This window comes from Lissotriton vulgaris, chromosome 1_1, assembly GCF_964263255.1.
Source record: "Lissotriton vulgaris chromosome 1_1, aLisVul1.2, whole genome shotgun sequence".
NCBI lineage: Eukaryota > Metazoa > Chordata > Amphibia > Caudata > Salamandridae > Lissotriton > Lissotriton vulgaris.
This window is the reverse complement of record NC_141685.1, coordinates 1,487,232,041-1,487,253,946: the sequence shown is the minus strand read 5'-3', so window position 1 is coordinate 1,487,253,946 and position 21,906 is coordinate 1,487,232,041. Positions and strand designations below refer to the sequence as shown.

The window sequence follows — 21,906 nt, the reverse complement described above, 5'->3', positions numbered from 1 at the left end:
GGGCATGTGGGGGGTGGGGAGTAGACACAGGGGGATGTGGGCGTGGGGGGTGGGGGGTGGGGGAGGTTGGAAGGGGGGTGGGGGGATGGCCGGCGCGACGGGGAGGGCATTTAGCGGCCTGGGGGAGGGGCGCACCAGGAGGTTGGGGGGGCGAGGGGGGTGAGTTTTCCTCGACATGCTGGACTTCCCCGCTTTTTTCTTGGCAGAAGCAGTTGGCAGGGGGTGAGCAGCATGCGGCTCCAACCCACCGAGAGGATGGGCCGGCTCTGCCTTGTACGGGCGGTTGCGCTCCACCGAAGGACCATGCACGTGAGGAAAGCGGATGGCAGGGCCATAGGTCTCCGCTGCCCCCCCCACCCCCCATGGGTCGAGACGGCCGCCGGGGAACGGGGATTGCCGCAAATGTTTCAGGCTATGCGGATTACCAAGCAGAGAGTGAGAGGCGGGAGAGCGTGAACTTGGGGGCGTTGATAATGGCGTGCAGGGACCCGGCGGGTTTGAGCAGGGTGAGCACAGGAGGTGGCCAGACGAGGCAGTGGGGGGATGGAGGAGGATGCAGGGAGATGGAGTCGGAGGAGGAAGGGGAGCTTCGGGAGGGGGAGGAGGAAATGAGTAATGCTGTTGTAAGTATTTTGCAGGTACGCCCCCGTCAGACGGTGCCGCGAGAGACGGCCCCCCCAGCGGAACTGGTTAGGCGGCGGGATCAGGTGCGGACGCCAGCCTTGACGCCAGGTAAGGCCGGTACACGGTTGGGGAGTGGCTTGGGCGGGCCTCATGGAGGCCGGGTGTCTGTGGGTACGGATGCCGGAGGGAGTGGCTTGGGCACGCCTCAGGGAGGCCGGGAGTCTGTGGGCACGGATACTGAGGGGGGGATTTAGTGAGACAGGTGAAGGGCAGGTATGTGATGGTTGCGGGGTGTGTACGGGAATGGAGGGGATGGAGGGGGCGGCGGGGGATGCGGCGTCGGTGAGCACTGGGATGGGGAATGCGGCGAAGTCCGGAGGGGCGGCGGCCACTGGCGTGGGGGCGAAGGAGAGTTGTAATGTTCCAGTCAGGAAGCTGCATTATATAGGGGTGGCGAAACCACTGGGGGCACATTTGTCACTGGCAACTAAGTAGAAGATTTGGAAGGGGGAGTATGTGGAGATTTTGAAGTTGCTTCACAGGGAATTGATGGCCAAGGAGAGTTCGAAGGAGGAAGAGCATGAGTTGGCTAGGCGCCCCAAGGTGCCAGTGACCATTGAGAATTGGTCGGCTGCCTTCCTGATATACGCCAGTGTCTACTGCGAAAAGTATCCGGACAGGTCGTTCGCCTTGTTCAAATATATGGATGTGGTGCGGCGGGCACAAGTGACGTACGGAGGTTATGCGCGGTCGCATTACGACGAGGAGTTCCGGGCGCGCATGGCGTCGGATCCAGAAGCGAAGTGAGGGGAACTGGATGCGGACTTGTATCAGCAGACAATGAGTGGGGCGAAGTTTGGCCGCACCATCTACACGGCCAGTGGGCTTCTGGTGCCGCCCCCCTTTTCGGCCCGTCCCACCCGCGGAGGGGTGGGGTCGGGGGACACCGCGAGTCCGACCAGCGTCGGGGCCTGCTGGGACTTCAATAAAGGGTCATGTTTCAGGCAAGTGTGCCGTTTTCGGCACGAATGCTCCAAGTGCGGGAGTAAACACCCAGTGGTGCGCTGCTGGGGGGTCGGGGGAGGGCCCGCACAGGGGCAGCAGCCGGCGGCAGCTCCCGCTGGGGGGAGAGGGGGCGGCAGGGGGGGGGCGGTGCCATGAGAAAAGGCTCGTACACCGGTTAGGTTGGACAGGCTCGAACCTCTCTTGGCGGCTTATCCGCGGGCGGACGATGCGGCCGTGCTGCGTCGGGGTTTCAGAGAGGGTTTTCGGTTGGGGTACGAGGGTCCGCGGATCGCTCGGTGGGCTGAGAATCTGAAGTCCGTGACCGCGCACAGAGGTATCGTCCGGGAGAAGCTTTTCAAGGAGGTGAAGGAAGGGAGGATGGTGGGTCCCTTTCGGGAGCCGCTCCTGCCGGGCTTGATCATTTCACCGATTGGAGTGGCCCCGAAAAAGGAGCCCGGTCAGTTTTGACTGATTCAGCATCTGTCATGGCCGGAGGGCACGTCGGTGAACGATTATATCTCGCCGGATTTGGCGTCGGTGTCGTACTCGTCCGTGGACGTGGCGAGGAGGTTGGTGACGGCGGCGGGGCGGGGTGCACTCATGGCAAAATGTGATGTAAAATCTGCGTTTAGGTTGTTGCCGGTTCATCCGGCGGATCACCAGTTGCTGGGGATCCAGTTTTGTGGATAGAGCGCTTCCCATGGGGTGCTCCGTGTCGTGTGCATTGTTTGAGAGGTTCAGCTCCTTCTTGCAGTGGGCTTTTTCCTGGCGCACAGGCTCTGAGGCGGTGACGCACTATCTGGACTACTTCTTCCTGGTGGGTCGGCCCGGTTCGACGGACTGCCAGCAGCAGCTGGACAGTTTTATGGACTTGATGGGTTACCTGGGCGTTCCCTTGGCGCCGGAGAAGACTCAGGGTCCCAGCACGGTGCTGTCCTTTCTCGGTATAGAGCTCGACTCAGCGGCCATGGAAGCACGCCTACCGGAGGAAAAGCGGTCGGAGATGACGAAATTGGTGAGGGGCATGTTGGCCAGGCGTAAGGTGGCGGTGCAGGAGGTGCAGGTGTTGCTTGGGCAATTGAATTATGCGTGCTGTGTCGTGCGGGCGGGGTGGACGTTTTGCCGTTGGCTGGGGCTGGCATTGTCCGGTCTGACGTTACCACACCATCACGTACGCCTGTCGGCGGGATCAAAAGAGGACTTGAGCATGTGGCTGGTTTTTCTGGGGCGTTTCAATGGGGTGCCCATGGCGCCGCCGGAGGACTGGGAGTGGGACGTCACGACACGGCGGGAGTCGGCGGCTTCGGTCTCTACTGGGCGGGGAGATGGTGCGCGGAGCAGTGGCCGGCTCATTGGCAGGCGGGGGGGAAGGAGTATTGCGTTCCTGGAGCTTTTCCCGTTGGTGGTGGCTGTGACCGTGTGGGCGCGGGACCTGGCGCACAAGCGAGTCTTGTTCAGGGTGGATAATATGTCGGTGGTGCAGGTGGTGAATCAGCAGTCCGCGAGGGAGCCACAAGTGCTGAAGTTGATGCTCATTTTCGTGTTGAAGTGCTTGGAGCATGACATTCTTTTTCAAGCTCAGCATGTGCCGGGGTGGACAATGACATTGTGGATGCTTTGTCTCGTTCACAGTGGCAGAGGTTCCATGGGCTAGCCACGTAGGCGGACGCGGTCAAGACGCAGGTGCCGGAGGTGCTGTGGTTGGTGGGAGAGCGCGAGTCGTTCAGTTGGTGAAGGCGTCTCTGGCGGCGTCCACGTGGAAGGCATACGGGCAGGCTTGGCTGGAGTTTCTACGTTTTGGAGCGGTAAGGCAACGTGACAGGTGGCGTCGGTAGGAGCAGGTGGTGCGGTACATGCTCGGTCTGATGGACAAGGGGCTGGCGAGGGTGACCATCGCGGGGAAGTTGGCAGGGGTGGCGTTCATGGGGAAGCTCTGGTGGGGTTATGCGCCTTCGACGGGAGAGTTGGGGGGGCGTCTTTTGGAGGGTTGGGAGAGGGAGAAAGGGGCGCGGGCGCAACAGCGACGTCCTATTACGGAGGTGATGCTGGAAGGCTTGGTGCGCCACCTACCGGGGGTGTGCAGGGATCAGGCAGAGACGGTCTTGTTTTCAACACTGATGTCGTGGATGTTTTTTGGTTCTTTTCGGGTGTCGGAGTTGGTGGGGTTGCGAGGAGGGCTGGGAGTGAGGTGGGGGGAGGTGGAGTTGCGTGGCCGGGAGGTGGCGGTGCGTTTGCGAAGGTCGAAGACTGATCAGCGTGGGGAGGGTACATGGGTGGTGATGGGTCCTCGGGGGTCAGAGGTGGTGTGTCCGGCGGAGTGGGGGAGACGGCTGGCGGGAGGGCAGTCGCGGGACGGTGCAGAGGTATATGGAAGGGGAGAGGCCGGTCGGGTGACGGCGGCTCAGCTGCTGTGGGTCCTGCAGCACGCCCTACGGTCTATGGGTGAGGACCCGAAGGAATTCGGGACGCTTTCCTTTCGCATTGGTGCGGCGACGGAGGCGGTGCGAAGGGGTTGGGGTAAGGAGGAGATCAAACGGTTGGGACGCTGGAAATCAGACTGTTATAGGACGTACGTCAGGATGCAGGGGGTAGGAGTGGAGTGAGGTGGACATGTTTGGCCCATTGCTTACATATGTATCTTTGCAGGTGCGGTGGCGGGGCCTAATGCTGCAGCGATGAGCATTTACGTGGTGGGCTATTCCTTTGTTAAGAGAGTGGAGAGGGCCGAATGGGAGAAACACAGGAACCTCAATTTGGAGCTAGATGAACAGTTGTTCAGGTGTCATTGGAGGGGAAAAGGGGGCATGCGTTGGAACGAGTTAGTGCCGGCCTTAAACAATATTGTGCGGGGGGGTCTGTCCGGATGTGGTAGTCATCCACTTGGGAGAAAACAACTTGGTGCAGTGTAAGGGACTGGCTCTAGTGAAACAGATGAAGAAGGATTTACTAGAAATTCGGAGGCAGTGGGCGGGGTGTAATGTTATTTGGTCGAATTCATCCCTAGACGGGGCTGGAAAGGGGCAGAGAGGCCTGCAGCTATCGACAGGACACGGAGGAAAATTAACAGGGAAATGCGGGCTTTCTGTGAGAAAGAAGGTTTGGGTAGGATGGAGCACCCGGAACTGAGGTATGGGGCTGTGTACTTTTTCAGGGAGGATGGCGTGCATTTGTCACAATATGGGGATGGAGCTTTATATTGTGCAGCTGAAGGAGACAGTGGATCGGGCCGTTGGGGTGCGCAGGTATCCAAAGGTGCAGGGGCCCTGGGGTGGGTTAAAAGCCGTATGGGGCTTTCGAGTGGCGCTTTTCCTAGTGTAAGGGGGAGGTAGGATAGGAGGAAGGAGGTTTCCTGGACAGAGGGGAGGGAGTGTACATATGGCAAGTGTTTAAACAGTTGAGGCAGGCGTTTGGGTAGTTGGTAATTATGTATATGTTGTTTGCGGGGGAACATTTTAGGGGAGGGGGTGGGGGTTTTGGTCAGGTATGTGTATATTTAGTTAGGACTAGTTTTGTATGGCAAAGGCCAAGGATGTGTGTAGTATCCTGCATATTACACTGTAGGTGTAATACCAGCCCTGCTCTGCCAGTGCCTGCGCCCTGTCTCATTAGAATGTTGGAGACTGATGATGCCTCAGAATGTTGGGACTGAGTGAGGCAGGGACAGTTGGTCATGGGCTGAGCAGCTGACAGGCAGCTCCTGGTGGGGCTCTGATCTACCACTTAACAACATGATGTCCTGTATCTTACAACTTGTCATCTTTATGAATAAAGCATCTTGAAACACAACCTTCCTGAGTGGACCTCCTTCACTACATATTTTGGCGACGAGGTGACGAAGAACCTACAACTACAGCTACAGCTACAAGCAAATCTCAGGTACCTGATTTAAAAGTGGACCTGGAGTTGGCGCAAAATAAAGAAACCACAGTGGCAACTACCACAATTTTCAGAAGAAGAGGTAACCACAAGAAGGAATTAACTACGAAGAAGAAAGATCTGTTTTCTACACAGTACAATGAAGACACCTGCATGGAAGAAACAAAAACTTCAAAGAAAAGAGAAAGAAGACAACAAGAAACAAGTAAGCACAAAATATTACGCCTTTTTAGCCCCACCAGTGGCCTCACCACCGGCCAGCCCTAGCCCAGGCGTGCTTTGATCTTCTCTACGCATTCTGGACTTTAATGTTACTTCCACAGCCTGTGCCTTCCAGCACAGCCACCTCACAGGTGAAAATTTCATCTTTGTCAGTTGGTGTATTTCCTGATCCCGTGGAATAACAACTACATAGCGTCATGTATTCAGTCATGTCGCTGCCTGCGGTGTGTGATCTTGTGCACATGCTGCTGACTTTTGAAAGGTGTTTCTCCAGTGTTCTGTGTAGGTTTTCTTCACGTCATTTTGCTAAGGTGGCTACCTCCACAATGACATTTTTACATTTCCAGCATCTACATCACGCTGCTCTCACCCTTCGCCTGCAGTGTTACTGTGCTGGGGGAATGTACATGTGCTGTTTGCCTAGAGGAAGTTTGCATACAAAGCGATTGACTCTATGGACTCTTCATGCTGTTTTCAAGAGAGGTATGCCCACATGTCATCACGCTGACCTGGGTTTGCCTTCCCTTCCAGGTACACCTTTTCCGACTGTTTAACTGCCTCTTCTAGTAACTGTGTGTCTGTTACACACATGCATCCACAGCGCTCTTTACGCCTTTTCTGACATTGCCACCGAGAAGAAATGCTGAGGTGAGCTTCTCTACAGTTTGTTTTTCTCCTCATCATTGTATTCAGCCTGCTCAGCGGCTGTTTAACTGTAAAAAAAAAAACGTTTGTTATTCTTTTTCGCGCGCTGCTCACTTACCTCAGCAGAGCCGCGCGGACTTTTCTCAGGAGCCTACTGTTACGTCATTTCTTGACTTGCTTCTGTAACTCCTTTTTGGTGCCTCTGCGTGCTGTTAGCCACCCGGCACTGCGTCTCTTTTTGCACCACCATCTTGCGTTAGTCTCCTTCCTGAAATGCGCATCCGCTTTGGTGATAATCGGAGGACACTGAGAAAAACAGGCAGCCCTATGGGAGAAATACTGACGGACTAGGCGATTCGTATTTCTCAATATTCGTGGACTCCTACTGCATGTTCAGTATTGGCAGCATCCAGCCTCTGTCCACCGCCACTGATTCATTGAGGTGAAACGAGCTGGTAACTTTCTGTTTGGAGCACACATACTTACACTCCGTGTGCCCAATTTCAGACATTCTTTCACTTCAGGCTAACTTAGTTCTGCAGCGACATTTTCCTGGTGTTAGTCTGTCTACTGTTTATAAGCACATTTCCAGCCATCTGTGCTTTAGAGGTTTTTAAACATTGTCAGTTAGTTGCCATGGTTTAGGAAAAATATCGGCGCAGACGTTTTGCTAAGCCTCTTTGCTTCACGTCGAAGCATCAAATAATGGCTTTTGAAATGCAACTACTCCTGTCTAGTTTTGGGTGCCAAAAGTAAGAATTTGACTTTGAGCTGTTTTCCTTTTCGAAATCGCTAATAGTACATGGGGACTTTTCTAAGAGTGCTGTTCTTATTCTGGCACATTCAAAGAGAAAAGAAAAAAATGTTTAACACACGGTTACATTTTATTATGCCTGTGACTTTCCAGTTAGTATAACGGGACGATGGTGACTCTCACACCTATTTTCTTTATTGTTTATAAATTGTTTAGTGCCAGTGCATCCAGTGGAAATTTCACAGGTATATATTTTATGCAATGCAGGACATTTTTTTTTTTTTTTACATAAATGTCTGTTTTCTCAAAGTAGAAGGATAGCCATAAAAGAGAAAATGTCGTAGTTTCCAACTACTACAATGATCTTGATTATTTCCTTGCACAGATAGCCCCTGCCAATATTCTAATTTAGAGCTAAACCTCAGGCAGGAACTACTTTACATGTGGATATGCTTCTTCTGAAAGAGTAGAATACTTTCTCTCACAGGGAAGTTAGCCATGTCTTAAGTGGGCTGACTCGTGTATGCTGTAGTGGATGGAAGTAAAATGGGAATGACACAAGAACAGATCAATGGCTAAAGAGGGCTGACTGAAAGCCTCGGTAAGTGCATTATACATACCATTTTATTAAAATCAAAAGGTCTTGAATAACGCTAGACCTAACAAATGTTGTATGCGTACATGATGTGCATACAGGAGAGCAGCCCAGGGCAGAAGAAACGTGCACCATTATTGTTGGTTGTTAATCCTATAACACAACGTCTACATTTGTATTAGTTTATTTGTGCCGAGTCACTGTATTTACAATGTGCAAGCTCCGATGGGACTGATCTAGCTTCAAGCGCTTACAAACAAAACCATATAACATGATGGCACATTATTTTTCATTGCTGACATAATGTGTTTAGGAATTTTGAGCACACATTTTTAGGGGTTCAATGTTCATTTAACTTGTGTATACCACACTCTTTTCATTTCCCTACATAGGGAGAACTTAGTGCTAATTTTCAGGTATTAAAACACTATATTTTACACCCTACATAGGGATGGGAATGGGTTATAGCCCCATTTGCCCATATACATTTGCCTACATAGGTTACAATTTTTACCCTACAAAGGGATGGGAATGGGTTATAGCCCCATTTGCCCATATACATTTGCCTACATATGTTTACAATTTTACCCTATAAAGGGATGGGAATGGGTTATAGCCCCATTTGCCCATATACATTTGCCTACTTAGGTAACTTACAAATTTTAGCCCTACAAGGGCACTGCAGCTAGGGTCACTGCCTTTCCTATTTTTACACGAGTATCCTCACACAGGGAACAGTGTTATGGGTTACAGTCCCATGTATATTTACATTTTACCCTCACATAGGGCTTATTATGGGTCACAGTCCCATTTTCATTTTACCCTCACACAGGGCTTATTATGGGTCACAGTCCCATTTACATTTGCACCCTCACACAGGGCTTATTATGGGTTACGGTACCATTTACATTTAAATTTTTACCCTTACACAGGGCGTATGATGGGTCATAGTCCCATTTGAATTTTCACTCTCACACAGGGTGTGTTATGGGTTACATTCCCATTTACATTTACATGATCACCCTACATAGGGCTTCACTTGGGTTTCAGTCCCATTTACTATGCTCCTCACATTCTTGCAGAGGAGTAGAGGACGGTCATGGTTGTAGTCCCTCTGACTGTTATTGTCTATTTACATTTTGCAATTTTGCTGTTTTAAATAACGCTATACTACATTTACGTTGTATTTATTATGTTTATTGGAAACAGAGGGAAGTTGTAGTCATACTGTATGTATCTACTTTGCCTTTTCTCTGTTTTTCTATTCGTCCAGCTTTCCTCGTGGTGTCATTCTCTTTGTCATCCCTGGTTTCTGGATCCACACTTCTTGTTGTCGTCTTTTATCTCCAGCCTTCCTTTGTTCCTATTTTCATTCTTTTCTTTCCTGTTCTGGAGGGAACCTGCTACCCTACTTTCCTGTGTCTGTGTGTAGGCTGGTGTTCATTCTCCGTTGTGCCTTGTACTTTCTTCCCTTCCTGCTTACCTGGCCAGTTGGTGCGTTTGGGGATTGGTCCATGGTGCGTGTGAGTTCTTCTGCCCCATGTTGTTTCCTTTTTCTGATTACTCGTCTTTCTCTCATCTTTTCTATGTTTGTGAGTCGGTTTTATCTCTATCGGTTTCCGCTTTACTCTTCTCTTCCTCCTCCTCATTTTCTTCCACCCGTCTCTTCACGCTGCTTTGCTTACACCTTTCTTTGTCGTTGTTTCTGTTTCCTCTGCTATTCTTCCTTGTTATCTCCTCCTTGGTTCTCTCTCTTCAGTTGTTGTTCTCGTATTGGTTTAATGCTTCTGTTCGAACGAAAGGGGATATGTAGTATCCTGCATATTACACTGTAGGTGTAATACCAGCCCTGCTCTGCCAGTGCCTGCGCCCTGTCTCATTAGAATGTTGGAGACTGATGATGCCTCAGAATGTTGGGACTGAGTGAGGCAGGGACAGTTGGTCATGGGCTGAGCAGCTGACAGGCAGCTCCTGGTGGGGCTCTGATCTACCACTTAACAACATGATGTCCTGTATCTTACAACTTGTCATCTTTATGAATAAAGCATCTTGAAACACAACCTTCCTGAGTGGACCTCCTTCACTACAATGTGGTATTGTGTTAAGATGCACCTGTTCCCAATAAAGCAGCCTTTATCATACCTTATATTGTCTCCGGTCGGTCTTTCCCATCCCCGTCTCCCGATGGGCCCCAATGGGGCTTTGCGGGGGGTGCCGACCGGAAGGAGGCTCGCCCCCCCGGGGAATTTTGGGGCCCCGGGAGGAAGGGGGTGGGGGGGACGGGAATGACAGGGGACAGGAAGGTAGGTTTGGGCTGGTTGGGCTTCTCAGGAGGATTTTGGGCTGCCTTGGGCTACTTTTGGGCTGGGGGGTATATAACCGGCCATGTTGGGTCGCTGTCCACCATTTTAGGGACAGTGACCCAGCAGCTGAGTTGTAGGCAGGAGAGTTTTTGTCCCGCCCGCCCGCCCTATGGTGGCATGGGTGTGTAGGTAGGGTGAGCGGGGGTTTTGGTCCTGGGGGTTTGTTTCAGGAGGGGTTTTGTTGGGAGCAGGTGCGCTCTTTGGTTAGGTTGGCTGGGGTTTGATGTCGCTGGGGCAGGTGCTGGTGAAATGTTCTTGGGGTGGCGCTTTTCCTACTTTAAGGGGGGGGGGGTAGGGTAGGAGGAATGAGGTTTCCTGGACAGAAGGGAGGGAGTGTACATATGGCAAGTGTTTAAACACTTGAGGCAGGCGTCTGGGTAGTTGATAATTATGTAAATGTTGTTTGCGGGGGAACATTTTAGGGGTGGGGTGGGGGTTTTGGTCAGGTATGTGAATTTTTAGTTAGGACTAGTTTTGTACAGCAAAGGCCAAGGATGTGGTATTGTGTTAAGATGCACCTGTTCCCAATAAAGCGGCCTTTATCACACCTTATATTGTCTACGGTCGGTCTTCCCCTCCCAGTCTCCCGATGGGCCCCAAAGGCGGCGCGCAACTTTTGCCACCAGTCTGTTCATTAATCAGGCCTGAAATTCGTTCTGGTATCCGAACTGCATAGTATTGGTCAAAAAACTCCTTGTTGATGTAAGTTGTTTTTTTCATGACAGATATTTTTCATAACAACGGTGTTTTCATAATACATAATTCCAGAACACCAATAAATTACCACAAAAAAAAAACGTTAAAGTAAAATTAAGCTATAAAAACGTGGATTCCTCTGTGAAATAATTCCCCATTCGCAATGAGGAACCATTTACATCTAATGTCCCAAAGGGATCAATGCCAGCAGAGAGAGGACTTACAAAGAAGGCACCGGTTTATGAGATGAAACAAATAATACAAAATGAGTCTTCAGAAAAATTGTACCAAAAGTACTGTGCAGTGTGAAAGGCAGCACTACTCAAAGGCACACGCAGAGCCACTACTCCTTGGAGTTCAGTGGGATGGATAAAAAGAGCTCGCTGCTTACTTGATGAGACACTTCACGCTTAACCCTTTCCACTTCTTTCCGGAGTTCCTTCTTCCGTTCTGCTGTTGCTCCATCATCTGCAGGGAAGGTGTCCAGCTATACAATAAAAATGGATTGATGAGTAGAGAGAAGGGAGAGAAAACATTCTACATGCCAATAATTTACTGAGATCAGCAAGACAGCCCACATTGTATTTTTCATTCGGACCTATTAAAAGATCTTGGACAATGCCAGTAGGTTTGGCATTTTTAATATGAACATGCTTTTGTAGGTTAGACATGAGATCTATTTTGTACGCAGTTTTGTGATTGAATGTGTGTTGTCTGCTTGAAAAGTCAGGGCGGATGGATACGAGATGTCTCCTATTTTTTAAAAGGCCAGTTAAGCGAATGTTAGTGATTACAATGTTCTGTAAAAAGCGCTTGTCTAAGAAATTTGACTACCTGCTCTTTTTTTATTTTATAAAAAGGAGCTTACCGTGCAAGTGATGTTCACTGTGCTTTGCTTTATGGTGACTGTTCAGTATGGCTTGTTTATTGTATTTTTCTTTACAGACCAGGTTGTGTGAAATTTGCATCTATTACTTCTCAGAAAAGGCTGCAAAGGAAGCTTACGGTTTGCATGTCTGCATACCCTGGAACCATGAGTACCTCTTCTTCTACTAATTGTTTCAGTTTCCTACGTGCCTGGCATTTTACGAAACCCAGCAATGTCGTTTTTTTTAACTCTTCTTTATTGAGCTTTTATTGGCATTCATACAGTTTATCATAGTCACAACCGAGCAAGAATAATGAGAGTACATTTGCGATACGCAGTGAATACAGCTACTCATTCCAATCTGTTAAAACAGAATTATTGATAAAACAATAGTGCCCTGACCACGGTCCCATTCGGGACACATAGTGAAATGTATGGGCTGTGCACTGTTGAGCAATTGCTCATACAGAGTCGAACCCTGGCCACGAGTCAGGAGATTTGTGTACCTCTGCTAGAACAAAACTGGGGCAAAGAGGGAATTTACACAGTGCTGCAGGTGCGTGTATCGTGGTTTCGGGGTAGGCCGCCGGTGCCTGGGCAGGCTAGTGGAGCCGGTGGCAGAGCCGCAGGGTCGCAAGCAATCAGTTGGGTCCACCTCTCCCAGTAATGCCTTGCCTGCCTTTTTGATTAAAAAATAAATTGAAAGGTAAAAGAAATTATCAAAGCATCAACTCAGCAGTGAAGCTAGCAAGACTAAAAGTTTTGGGTTTGCACCTCTGTATAGTGTGGTACCACGGTTATCTCTTCTAGAAACTATTTCAGTTTCCTACGTTTATGGCATTTTACTAAAACCAGGACAGTCATGCTCGCCTTCTTAAAAATGTATTCATTTAAAGGAAAAACAATTGTTAGGTGCAACTAATTATCAAAGTACCAATTTTAGTAGTAAGTCAAACAACAACATGTACCATAACACAGAAGTTGAGATTTAACCTTATTTGAAAAAGGATAAGCTTGACTATTGTACTTTGATTTCTCTCTCATGAGTTTAATTTTACAACATCCAAGGAGGTGAGGAATGGTAGAGGCGTTCCCTTCACTGCAATTGCGGGTTTGATCCAATTTTCATTTTCCTCGCTCTCCTGACTAGCCATTAGATGCATTTAGGCAGGTATTAAAACTTCCTTCTAAACTCAGGACCTCTTAGGGCATACTGTCCACTATCAGGCAGCTGAAGTTCCACCTCACTCTCTACATGCCTTGTGTGAGCTTTGTTGCCTTCCATCTTGCCCAACTGTCTGCACATTTTTGCGTTTTCAGAGATTATTTCCATTTCTATTGAGGCTGCAAGATATTCATGTTTGTATTTGTAGTGTTCACCATCCCTATACATTTGTCTCTGTGTTAATCTGCTGAGATCTCATGGAACGTTACTTTGATTGTAATATCCCCCAACAATTCGACTTTTTTTTTAAACTTCAGATGAGGTGTTATAATATGTGATATGTCATTGAGAGTTACCCACTCATCTCGATTACCACCGGCCAAGTAGTAATATTTGATAAGCAATAAACTTGATGGCTGTTGCTTCACGGAAGTAGCACTCAGCAAAGATGCTTGCTGACTCTTGATTTAGGTACTGACATTCAACAAGAAATGTTGCCGCTCACTACAATTGCTCTAGATGTGCAATGAAGCTCTCGTTTCCTGCCAGTTTCTACTGCACCCATACAGCCTATATGTATAGAACTGCTTAAGTTTCACTTGGTTCTATTACCACCTGTACAATATTTAATAGTGACATTTTTGAGCTCCACTCAACAGTTGACCTTACCCTCCCTGAATCCTAGACCCACTCACATGCTTCTTTATTCAATATTTATTTTACTATATATAGAATAGTAGGCCTACACCCTTCATGCCTTACCTGTACCAGATATCTGAAGAACACTGAGGGAAGTGTGTAAAGGGTGGAAGCTCAACTCTTTTTGACTATTTCTAAACAAAACAGGCCCTCTTTTTGCACTCTATACAGATGAAATAATCAATAAGAGGTAGATCTAAGACGTTCCTAGTGAGGCTGTTAAACTTATCTTCTTCTCACTGAGCACAAAACTCAAACACTCTCAACCACAATAACTTTCTTTCTCTTAGCAATGTTAATATATTTGACTATGACCACTTTTTGCATTTTAAAGAACATGATTGATGTTCGGTTATCTCTTTATTCACTCCATTTAAAGTCACAGATGCCCTCTATTTGACACCTTGCACTGGGAATGGAAATAAAAACAACTGATCCACTCGGAGCAACCTTTCTCTGTTACTGGTGCATTTTGTGCCTGGTAATCATACTTTACAATTCACAGAACTGCAGTTATCGAGAAGGGTTGTACTCCTCAGTACCCATATGGATGTAATAAAGATGTTTGGGTATGCCATACCTCAAGTTTTAGTTTTTGATGGAAAGCCTGTGTATGCAGCAGGGCGTCCTGGGCAAACTTTAACTGAAATTCGAGCTTCTTCACGCTTCGCAATTCCCTTTCCTTCTCCCGTTGTCTACGAGTGAGGGACTCGTGTTGCATATGTTTCTCCATAAGACAGTGACGAATATTAAGATCTATAGCTGCTCTGTAGATTACACGAAAACAAAACAAAATTCAAGATAGTCATTTTGAGAATGGTTTCAATTAAGAACATGATTTACAGTAACTCTTAGCTATAGACATTTACAAGTATCTCGTGAAATCTGCTCATACTCTGAAACCGGGGTTTAGAACAAAGGTCCAGGTGGGCCGGATCAATGCCAAATGATAAGGACAACCACAGATATGCAAATTAGATCCATTTAAATTTACTGCATGGGAACCAGCATTATAAGAGAGCCACTGACTATGCAAATGAGTTACATTTAATTAATTGTATGTAACAGTAATTTACATGGATAGCCGAAAAACCTGGCATGGAACGAACATCATTGGATCCATATTGGAAATTCATGCTCAACATTTTTATTGCTTTACACATGATCTTCCTGCGTTGCATAGCTTTCTTTTTCCCCACTTAAGTTCCTCTGCTTACTTCCATTGCACACTGTTCCACCGTGCACAATAGGTTTATCAAAATTAAAGACCTGTATCTTCTCTTTTGCTGCATGTCTGGCACCCCTACCCACAGTCAAAGAAAACACCACAACAAAACAGTGCACTGTAGTGCCAAAGTAGCTGCAACTTATCAATGTACTGGCAAGCTATGTTATATGTCTGCCTCTCAAGTAAAATGCAGAACGAAAGACAATTACTCTACGTGGGTCAAACCTGTCCATGGAATGCAAGGAGAAGAAAATTAGTTACTTACCTGTAAGTGCAGTTATCCAGTATTGGTATCTTTCATAGAGTCACATGCTTGAATAATCTCTGACGTTGAGGTGACATCACTGATGACATCTCAAATGACATCACTGATGGCATCATCCACAGAATCTCTGACTCAACCACTCACACCCCCATGTAACCTTTCATACACCCACTTCAACTTCCACACTACCATTCTCAAAACCACTGATACACCCATACCAGTACTTACACACCCACTCTCTGATCCATAGGTCTACATACACATCCACACAGACACTCATACAGACACTCATATACCAACTCACTCACTTATACAACCACGGATATTTCCACTCATACACCCATACTTCCACTCACACAGTCAGTCACTCATAGAGCTACTCACAAACATACTCACTCAGAGTCAGTCATATAGCCATTTACTCACCTTTACAGTTATACACACTCACTCACTTGTTCATGCAGATACTACCACATACTCACTCACCTATACAGTCACTGACACAAGCACACACTCACCCATACAGCCACTATCACAATCCCTCACTCACTCATACAGTCACTCATACAGTCCAGACACTCACCTACACTAACTTTAACATATCCAGTTACTCACCCATATACCACCGACACATTCCTTCACTCACCGACACACCAATACACACACTCAGTCACCTATACAGCACTTCACTTACACATTCACTAACCCATAAAGCTACTAACTCACCCACTCACTCATCCATGCAGGCAGTCACACACCCTCTCACTCAGCCACACAGGCACTCAAACACCCATACAGGTACTTGGACACCCAATCAATCACACATACAGCCAATCACGTACCCAATCACCAACCAATACAGTCACTTAGACACCATCTAACAGATTAATACAGACATTCTCACAACTTAGTCACTCACCCATACATTCACTGAAACACCTAATCACTCACTTATACAGTAAGTCATGCACCCACTGAATCATCCATTCATACACCTACTGATTCACCAGTACACCTTGGTGTGTGTGTGTGTGTGTGTGTGTATATATATATCAATCTTATGTTTCTTCAGGACATGCCTGCCAAACCCAGCATAACTTACAAAAGGGCCACATCTTTACACAATAGCCTTGTCTCCAACTGCCCAGAGTCCAAGCCTTCCAAAGAGTGGCTTAGGGCTCCCAAAGGCTTTACCAAATGTCACTCTTGTAAAGCGTGCCAATATGGCATCAACAAAACCAGTTATCGCACAGCCTTTAGTGACAAAGAAGTCAAAATCACCAAAAATCTCCACTGCAAGACCGAATTCGCCATTTATGTTCTTGAGTGCACCTGTCCATTAAGATACGTAGGTAGCACCAAGCTACCAGCCAACATGAGGGTTTTACAGCACATGAGGGCCATCACTAACCATGACCCCACTCACCCAGTGGCCAGACATTTTCGTGAGGTCCACAATGACAATCTACAGGACCTCCGATACTATGTCATCGACACAGTCCCTAAAACCAAACACGACGGGGATAGGGAACATAAAATGCGCAAATTAGAAACTCGCTACATCTTGAATCTTAATAGCAAAAACCCGGGAGGTTTTAACAACACTGAGGATTTACATACTTGTCTATAAGACACCACAACATCTCTGGCCTCCCCACTGCATAGGAGACCATCCCACCACCTGAGCTCCTCCCCCAGCGTCCTTTTCCTTCCAGTGTCCTCCCCACTGCATTTATCAGTTCATGCCAGGTCATCTTCAGGCTGCCTTTCAAATATTCCCCATTACCTGTAGGAACCTTGACATTTCCCTTATGAAACTTTTTTGTCATTCCCATAGCCGCCAATCACTTCCCCTCACCATACTCATATTGGATTTTAACTTTCACTGTTTATCACAGTTAGCACTTTTTGAACCCTTGTTCCCTACCAAATATGCAATCGATCTCCAGTACATCATGGCACCTATTCCAAACAAGGGGGTCCCCACAAACTTTGTTATGCTTGGTCCATGCTGGAAATCATAATATTTACTGGCGTGTTGCATTCAAGCACCAATTATGAAATGAAAATCTTTTTAAGCATTGAATTGTTTATTATTACTAATGTATAAATATGAAATGATTTTAATATGGATATCATATATTTTTGTATACAATCATATACATACACATATCTTTATCTCTGTATATGTATATAATTTTATGATCAATGGTTTCCGGCTCCTTGGTCCTTTCAGAATACATGTATTTATACTGTCTTTCTAAATGCCATGTTTCCCCCTCACAAACTGCCTTTATTAAGTCAACGAAATATGTATTTATTTTGTTTGTACATGCAATGCATTCCATTTGCAATTCGGGAACGACAAAACCTAAAAAAATAGATTTCTTTTATGTTTATCACTTACCTCATAGTCACGTGCTATAGTTGTAACTTTTTAAGTGGTCCGTTGAAATGTTAGCGTTGTCATGTGATCAAACCACTCCGGTGGTGAAACGCGTTATGGCCGTCAACAAATAAGCGCACAGATTTTTTGCACACAGCCTGGGTTTGTGTCTGCTTGTTTTCTGCCTGCGGGAGTTCCACGTGGGAAGCGGTTTTCCTGAGCAGTCATCCGGATATATATATATATATATATATATATAGCAATCTTATGTTTCTTCAGTAAAAGAACTTAACAGACTTGATGACTTGCGCATACAGGAGGAATCCTTACACGTTTTATTTTTCTCGCAGCTACAAATTATGGAAAACGTAGTTGTGCGCATATGGGTGCACGATATGACTATACCCACTGTGGTTTTAGCATGATAAAATCAGCGAAAGCACCGTACGGCTGTGATGAAACAGTGTAATTAACTGAGATCACTTTGGGCGCAATTTCTGTGGCTCATGATTTCTGAAATGAATTATCGGGTGAAAGTCTGTTAAGTTCTTTTACTGAAGAAACATAAGATTGCTGGTGTAAATACTCTATGTTTAATGTATATACCACCGCATTGATCAAAATGAGAGTATGTTTTCACTTTCTATGTCACATTTACTCGTGAACAAGCGGCTGCGGCTGCGAAACGCGTTGGGAGTTACTGCCATTAAATTTCACTTTGAATGCATCTGGGCCTCAGCTTGTTGTCTTTTGCATTAATGATCGACGAAGGTTGTGTTGGATTGATTGGGGTTAGGTGAACCCCGCCAGCAGAAGTTGCGCGGGCTCATTTCGCCATTCGTGTTGGATATATATATATATATATATATATATATATATATATATATTTAACACTCAAACATTTAAAAAAAACTCACAGTCACTAAATGATGTCATCAGTGATGTCATCTGATATGTCACTGACCATGTCATGAGTGATGTAATATGTGAGGTCATAAGCAGTGCATTGCTGGGGCTCAGCTAAATATAACTGCTGGATTTCTCTGGTTTTGTACGATTGAAATGTCAGGCTAACTATAATGTACCTGTAACCTTTGTTTTTTTAATTGAATTTCTAAGTCTTTAAAAATTCTATTTCCTAACTATAACGTCCCTGTAACCTTTGTTTTTTTCAGTGAATTTCTTAGGGTTTTTAAATGCTAAATCCTCACTATAACATCCCTGTAACCTTTGTTATTTTCAGTGAATTGCTAAGGTTTTCCAAATTCTTTTTCAAACTAGAACATCCATGTAACCTAGGATTTTTTTAATGGAATTGTTAAGGTTTCTGAACTGTATTTCTATCTATAAGGGGCAATTTTATAAGCTTGTGTTTTTTTTTTCCTTACATTTTTTTGTATTTGTGACAACGTCGCGTACCCCGCAGACACATTGCAAAAACATAAAACAAAAGCAGACATTCAATGTCCACCAACACATCCAAAAATAATATGTAAAAAAAAGTATGTTTAAAATCATATTTTTGTACTAAGTTTCTTGAAAACTAATCTTTCAGACCTATTTCCAGTTTTTACGGCTATTCGTGACATCACAATGGTGTTGTTAACCGCGACGATCATGCCTTTTCTATAAAACACACATTTATCCACACATGCTACAGTTTTTTTACACACTAGGGTTTCTTAAAGTATTCTCTAACGTCATGTTTTACTAGAGAGTTTCTATAAAGACCATCTCTAAAACCATCTCTAAAACCTATTTTATCTTATCGCAGTGACTCCACACACCGTTATGGTGTTGGTAATCGTGATCCTCGCGGACATGTCACGAAAATGGAAAACAAAAGCAGACATTTAATTATCACCAACACATCCAAAATAATATGTAAAGAAAGATTGGTCAAACAACGCCAAAGTAATAGGCAAGTCAAAAAATTCGGAATGACTCTGTATTTCATTTCGGTAAATACTAAATTGCTAAATTCCGAATCAGTAAATTCCGTCGGTGAAACCCATGCATTCCTATGGGCCTCCTGGCCCATAGGAATGAATAGGTTTTTCCGAATCGTACCCACAGTCGTACCCAGTCAACAGTGTTCTGCTTAATTCAGATACTCTGTCCACCACCACCCCCTTTTCTGAATCGTTTTGTCCACCATAAGCGTGGTACGGTATGCTCAGACATGACTCCCTTGCTCACTGCACCATCAGGATTCAAGCAAGCCGGGCCGAAGACGGCTGTAATGCCAGAAACCGGTCCCCGGAAGCTAGTTTTCTTTCCAGTAAAAGAATTGGCTTGGTAGTTTGGTCTGCCCTGTTCCCATGATGCACTGGGCCAGGGACAGACTAGTTTGCATGTAGCCAGGTTCTGAGCTGGGATGGTGCAGTGAGCTAAAAAACGGTGATGGATCAAGCCCTGATCTGTTGACTGGGTACGAGTGTTCTGCTTAATTCAGATACTCTGCCCATCACCACCCCCTTTTCTGAATCGTTCTGCGTTCCAACAGCTAACATTTACTAAAAGTTCCATTTATTAAGAAGGCAAGGCAGGGTGGCCGTGCTCTCTCTTATGTAGGACCTTCCCTTTGGAATAAACTCCCTGTGGACATGCATCATAACACCAATCTTCTCTCCTTTAGGAAGGCACTAACAAGCATTTACAATGCAATGGTTTTGCCTTTGTTAAAGTTAGAGCTATTGGCATTGCTCTTGACATTATTTTTATTTATGTTTTTTTAACATAAACAAATGGCATTGTCATTTACAATGCCAATAGCTTAATCTCTCGCAAATGCCACACACAAACACCCACACAGAGACCCCCCACACACACAGAGCCCCCCCCCACACACACACCCACACAGAGCCCCCCACACACACACCCACACAGAGCCCCCCACACACACACCCACACAGAGCCCCCCACACACACACCCACACAGAGCCCCCCACACACACAGCCACACAGAGCCCCCCCACACACACAGCCACACAGAGCCCCCCACACACTGCGAGCCCCCCACACACACTGCGAGCCCCCACACACACACTGCGAGCCCCCACACATTGCAGGCAACAGAGGCACGTAAACAGCTCTTAGGCGTAAGCATTCTGAATCATAATTTGAGTAAGCTGAGGTGGGGTTGCTTTTGGAGAATTGTATGCTAGGAATGTCATTCTATTGTAGAAGACCAAGGCAAAAAAAGTAGAAATAATATTTCAACAACAATAGAAAATGTAAGGGAAATATATTTGGAGTTTCAAGATCATAGTTCTGACCTATAGAGAGAATATTTCAACTAGGAAGTTAAGCTACTTTGTTTAAGGATATCCAATTCCCTAAATTAACACTTTAGAAAATACTGGAATAAATAAAGGAAAATCTGCAGAGCCAGTTGGTTTTCCGGAAAAGATATACTAGTTATTAGAGGAATAATGAGTTACTGTAGTTCAAGAAGTTATAAACCAAAAATGGGAACATAAGGACGGGGACAACCATAAATGGTCAGAAGCTTCCATCCCCTTAATAACAGCAACTCAGAAATCCCATGAATTATATATGGCACGTAGACCAATCCGAACACAAGTCAAAGACCAAGATATTAGAACATGTGTTAAACATTTTTTTTACCTTGCACTGTTCTAGATAAATAAAAAGTGTGTCATTCCAAACAGATACCAAAGCCATGCCAGGATTGCTGCCCCAACCCCACTTTTACAGCTTAGTTACATCAGGTGGTCGATATTATCAAAGTCACCAAAGGTTACAACAGGGTCAAAAGGACTGACTTAAGGTAGCTGCAAAGAAGTTCTGTGAAATATGCAGACTGTATCAACAATAAGTCTGACTTACCTCCTCATTTCCAGACTTCGAAAGAAATAGTTCTTAAAATTGGTAATCTCTCAGGCCACTTCAACAAGCATGAGAAGTCAGGGCGTATGATCTGGGTTCAAGTTGCATCCTGATGAGACAGGACCCAGAGTTGTTATCGTCTTTATTCTCATCAGACCAAATGATATATGTTAACTATGGTAGAATAAATTGCCATCATCTGTACGGCCCAAATGAAAGGCAAAAGTATATTCAATAAAATAATGATCTGTCCCAAGCTCAATTCCTTTTTCAAGAATAACCTTCTGGATGAAGATAACTAATATTCAAAGAAAGCACAATTCAGAAAGTTCATTTTGGCCTCAAAAGGGGTTAGGATGCCAAAGGAAGAAACTAGCGGTTAATCAACAGGGAGGGATGAGGAAATTCAGTGTCCGTTTCTTTCCCCAAGATAATATAAACTTTAATCAAACAAAAAGGGACACTTGTAACACTGCTTGACCTTTGGTTCAGTGTAAAATACACCGAAAAAGTCATCAAGAAGTGTAAAAAAAGAGCAGATAATCAACCTAGAGAATGCCTCCTCCAAACATATCAGAAAGAATCTGTGAAGGATCTAACCACCTGTGTAACAACCTTTAATCCAGCTACTTATGCCATCCACAAATTGATAAATAAAAACTG

The 21,906-nt window shown here is 45.9% G+C and overlaps 1 protein-coding gene across 2 annotated transcripts in view; it reads right to left on the bottom strand.

Annotated features, from left to right (window-relative positions):
- The window catches only part of CCDC146 (coiled-coil domain containing 146), a 1,211,813-nt gene that overhangs the window by 382,217 nt on the left and 807,690 nt on the right, over positions 1-21,906 (bottom strand). For both annotated transcript variants that reach the window (XM_086967356.1, XM_086967357.1), the window contains 2 exons: positions 14,093-14,279; positions 11,172-11,267 (listed from right to left, as the gene is read on the bottom strand). In XM_086967356.1, the coding sequence (XP_086823482.1) occupies positions 11,172-11,267; positions 14,093-14,279 (283 nt within the window). The remainder of the gene's footprint in view (positions 1-11,171; positions 11,268-14,092; positions 14,280-21,906) is intronic.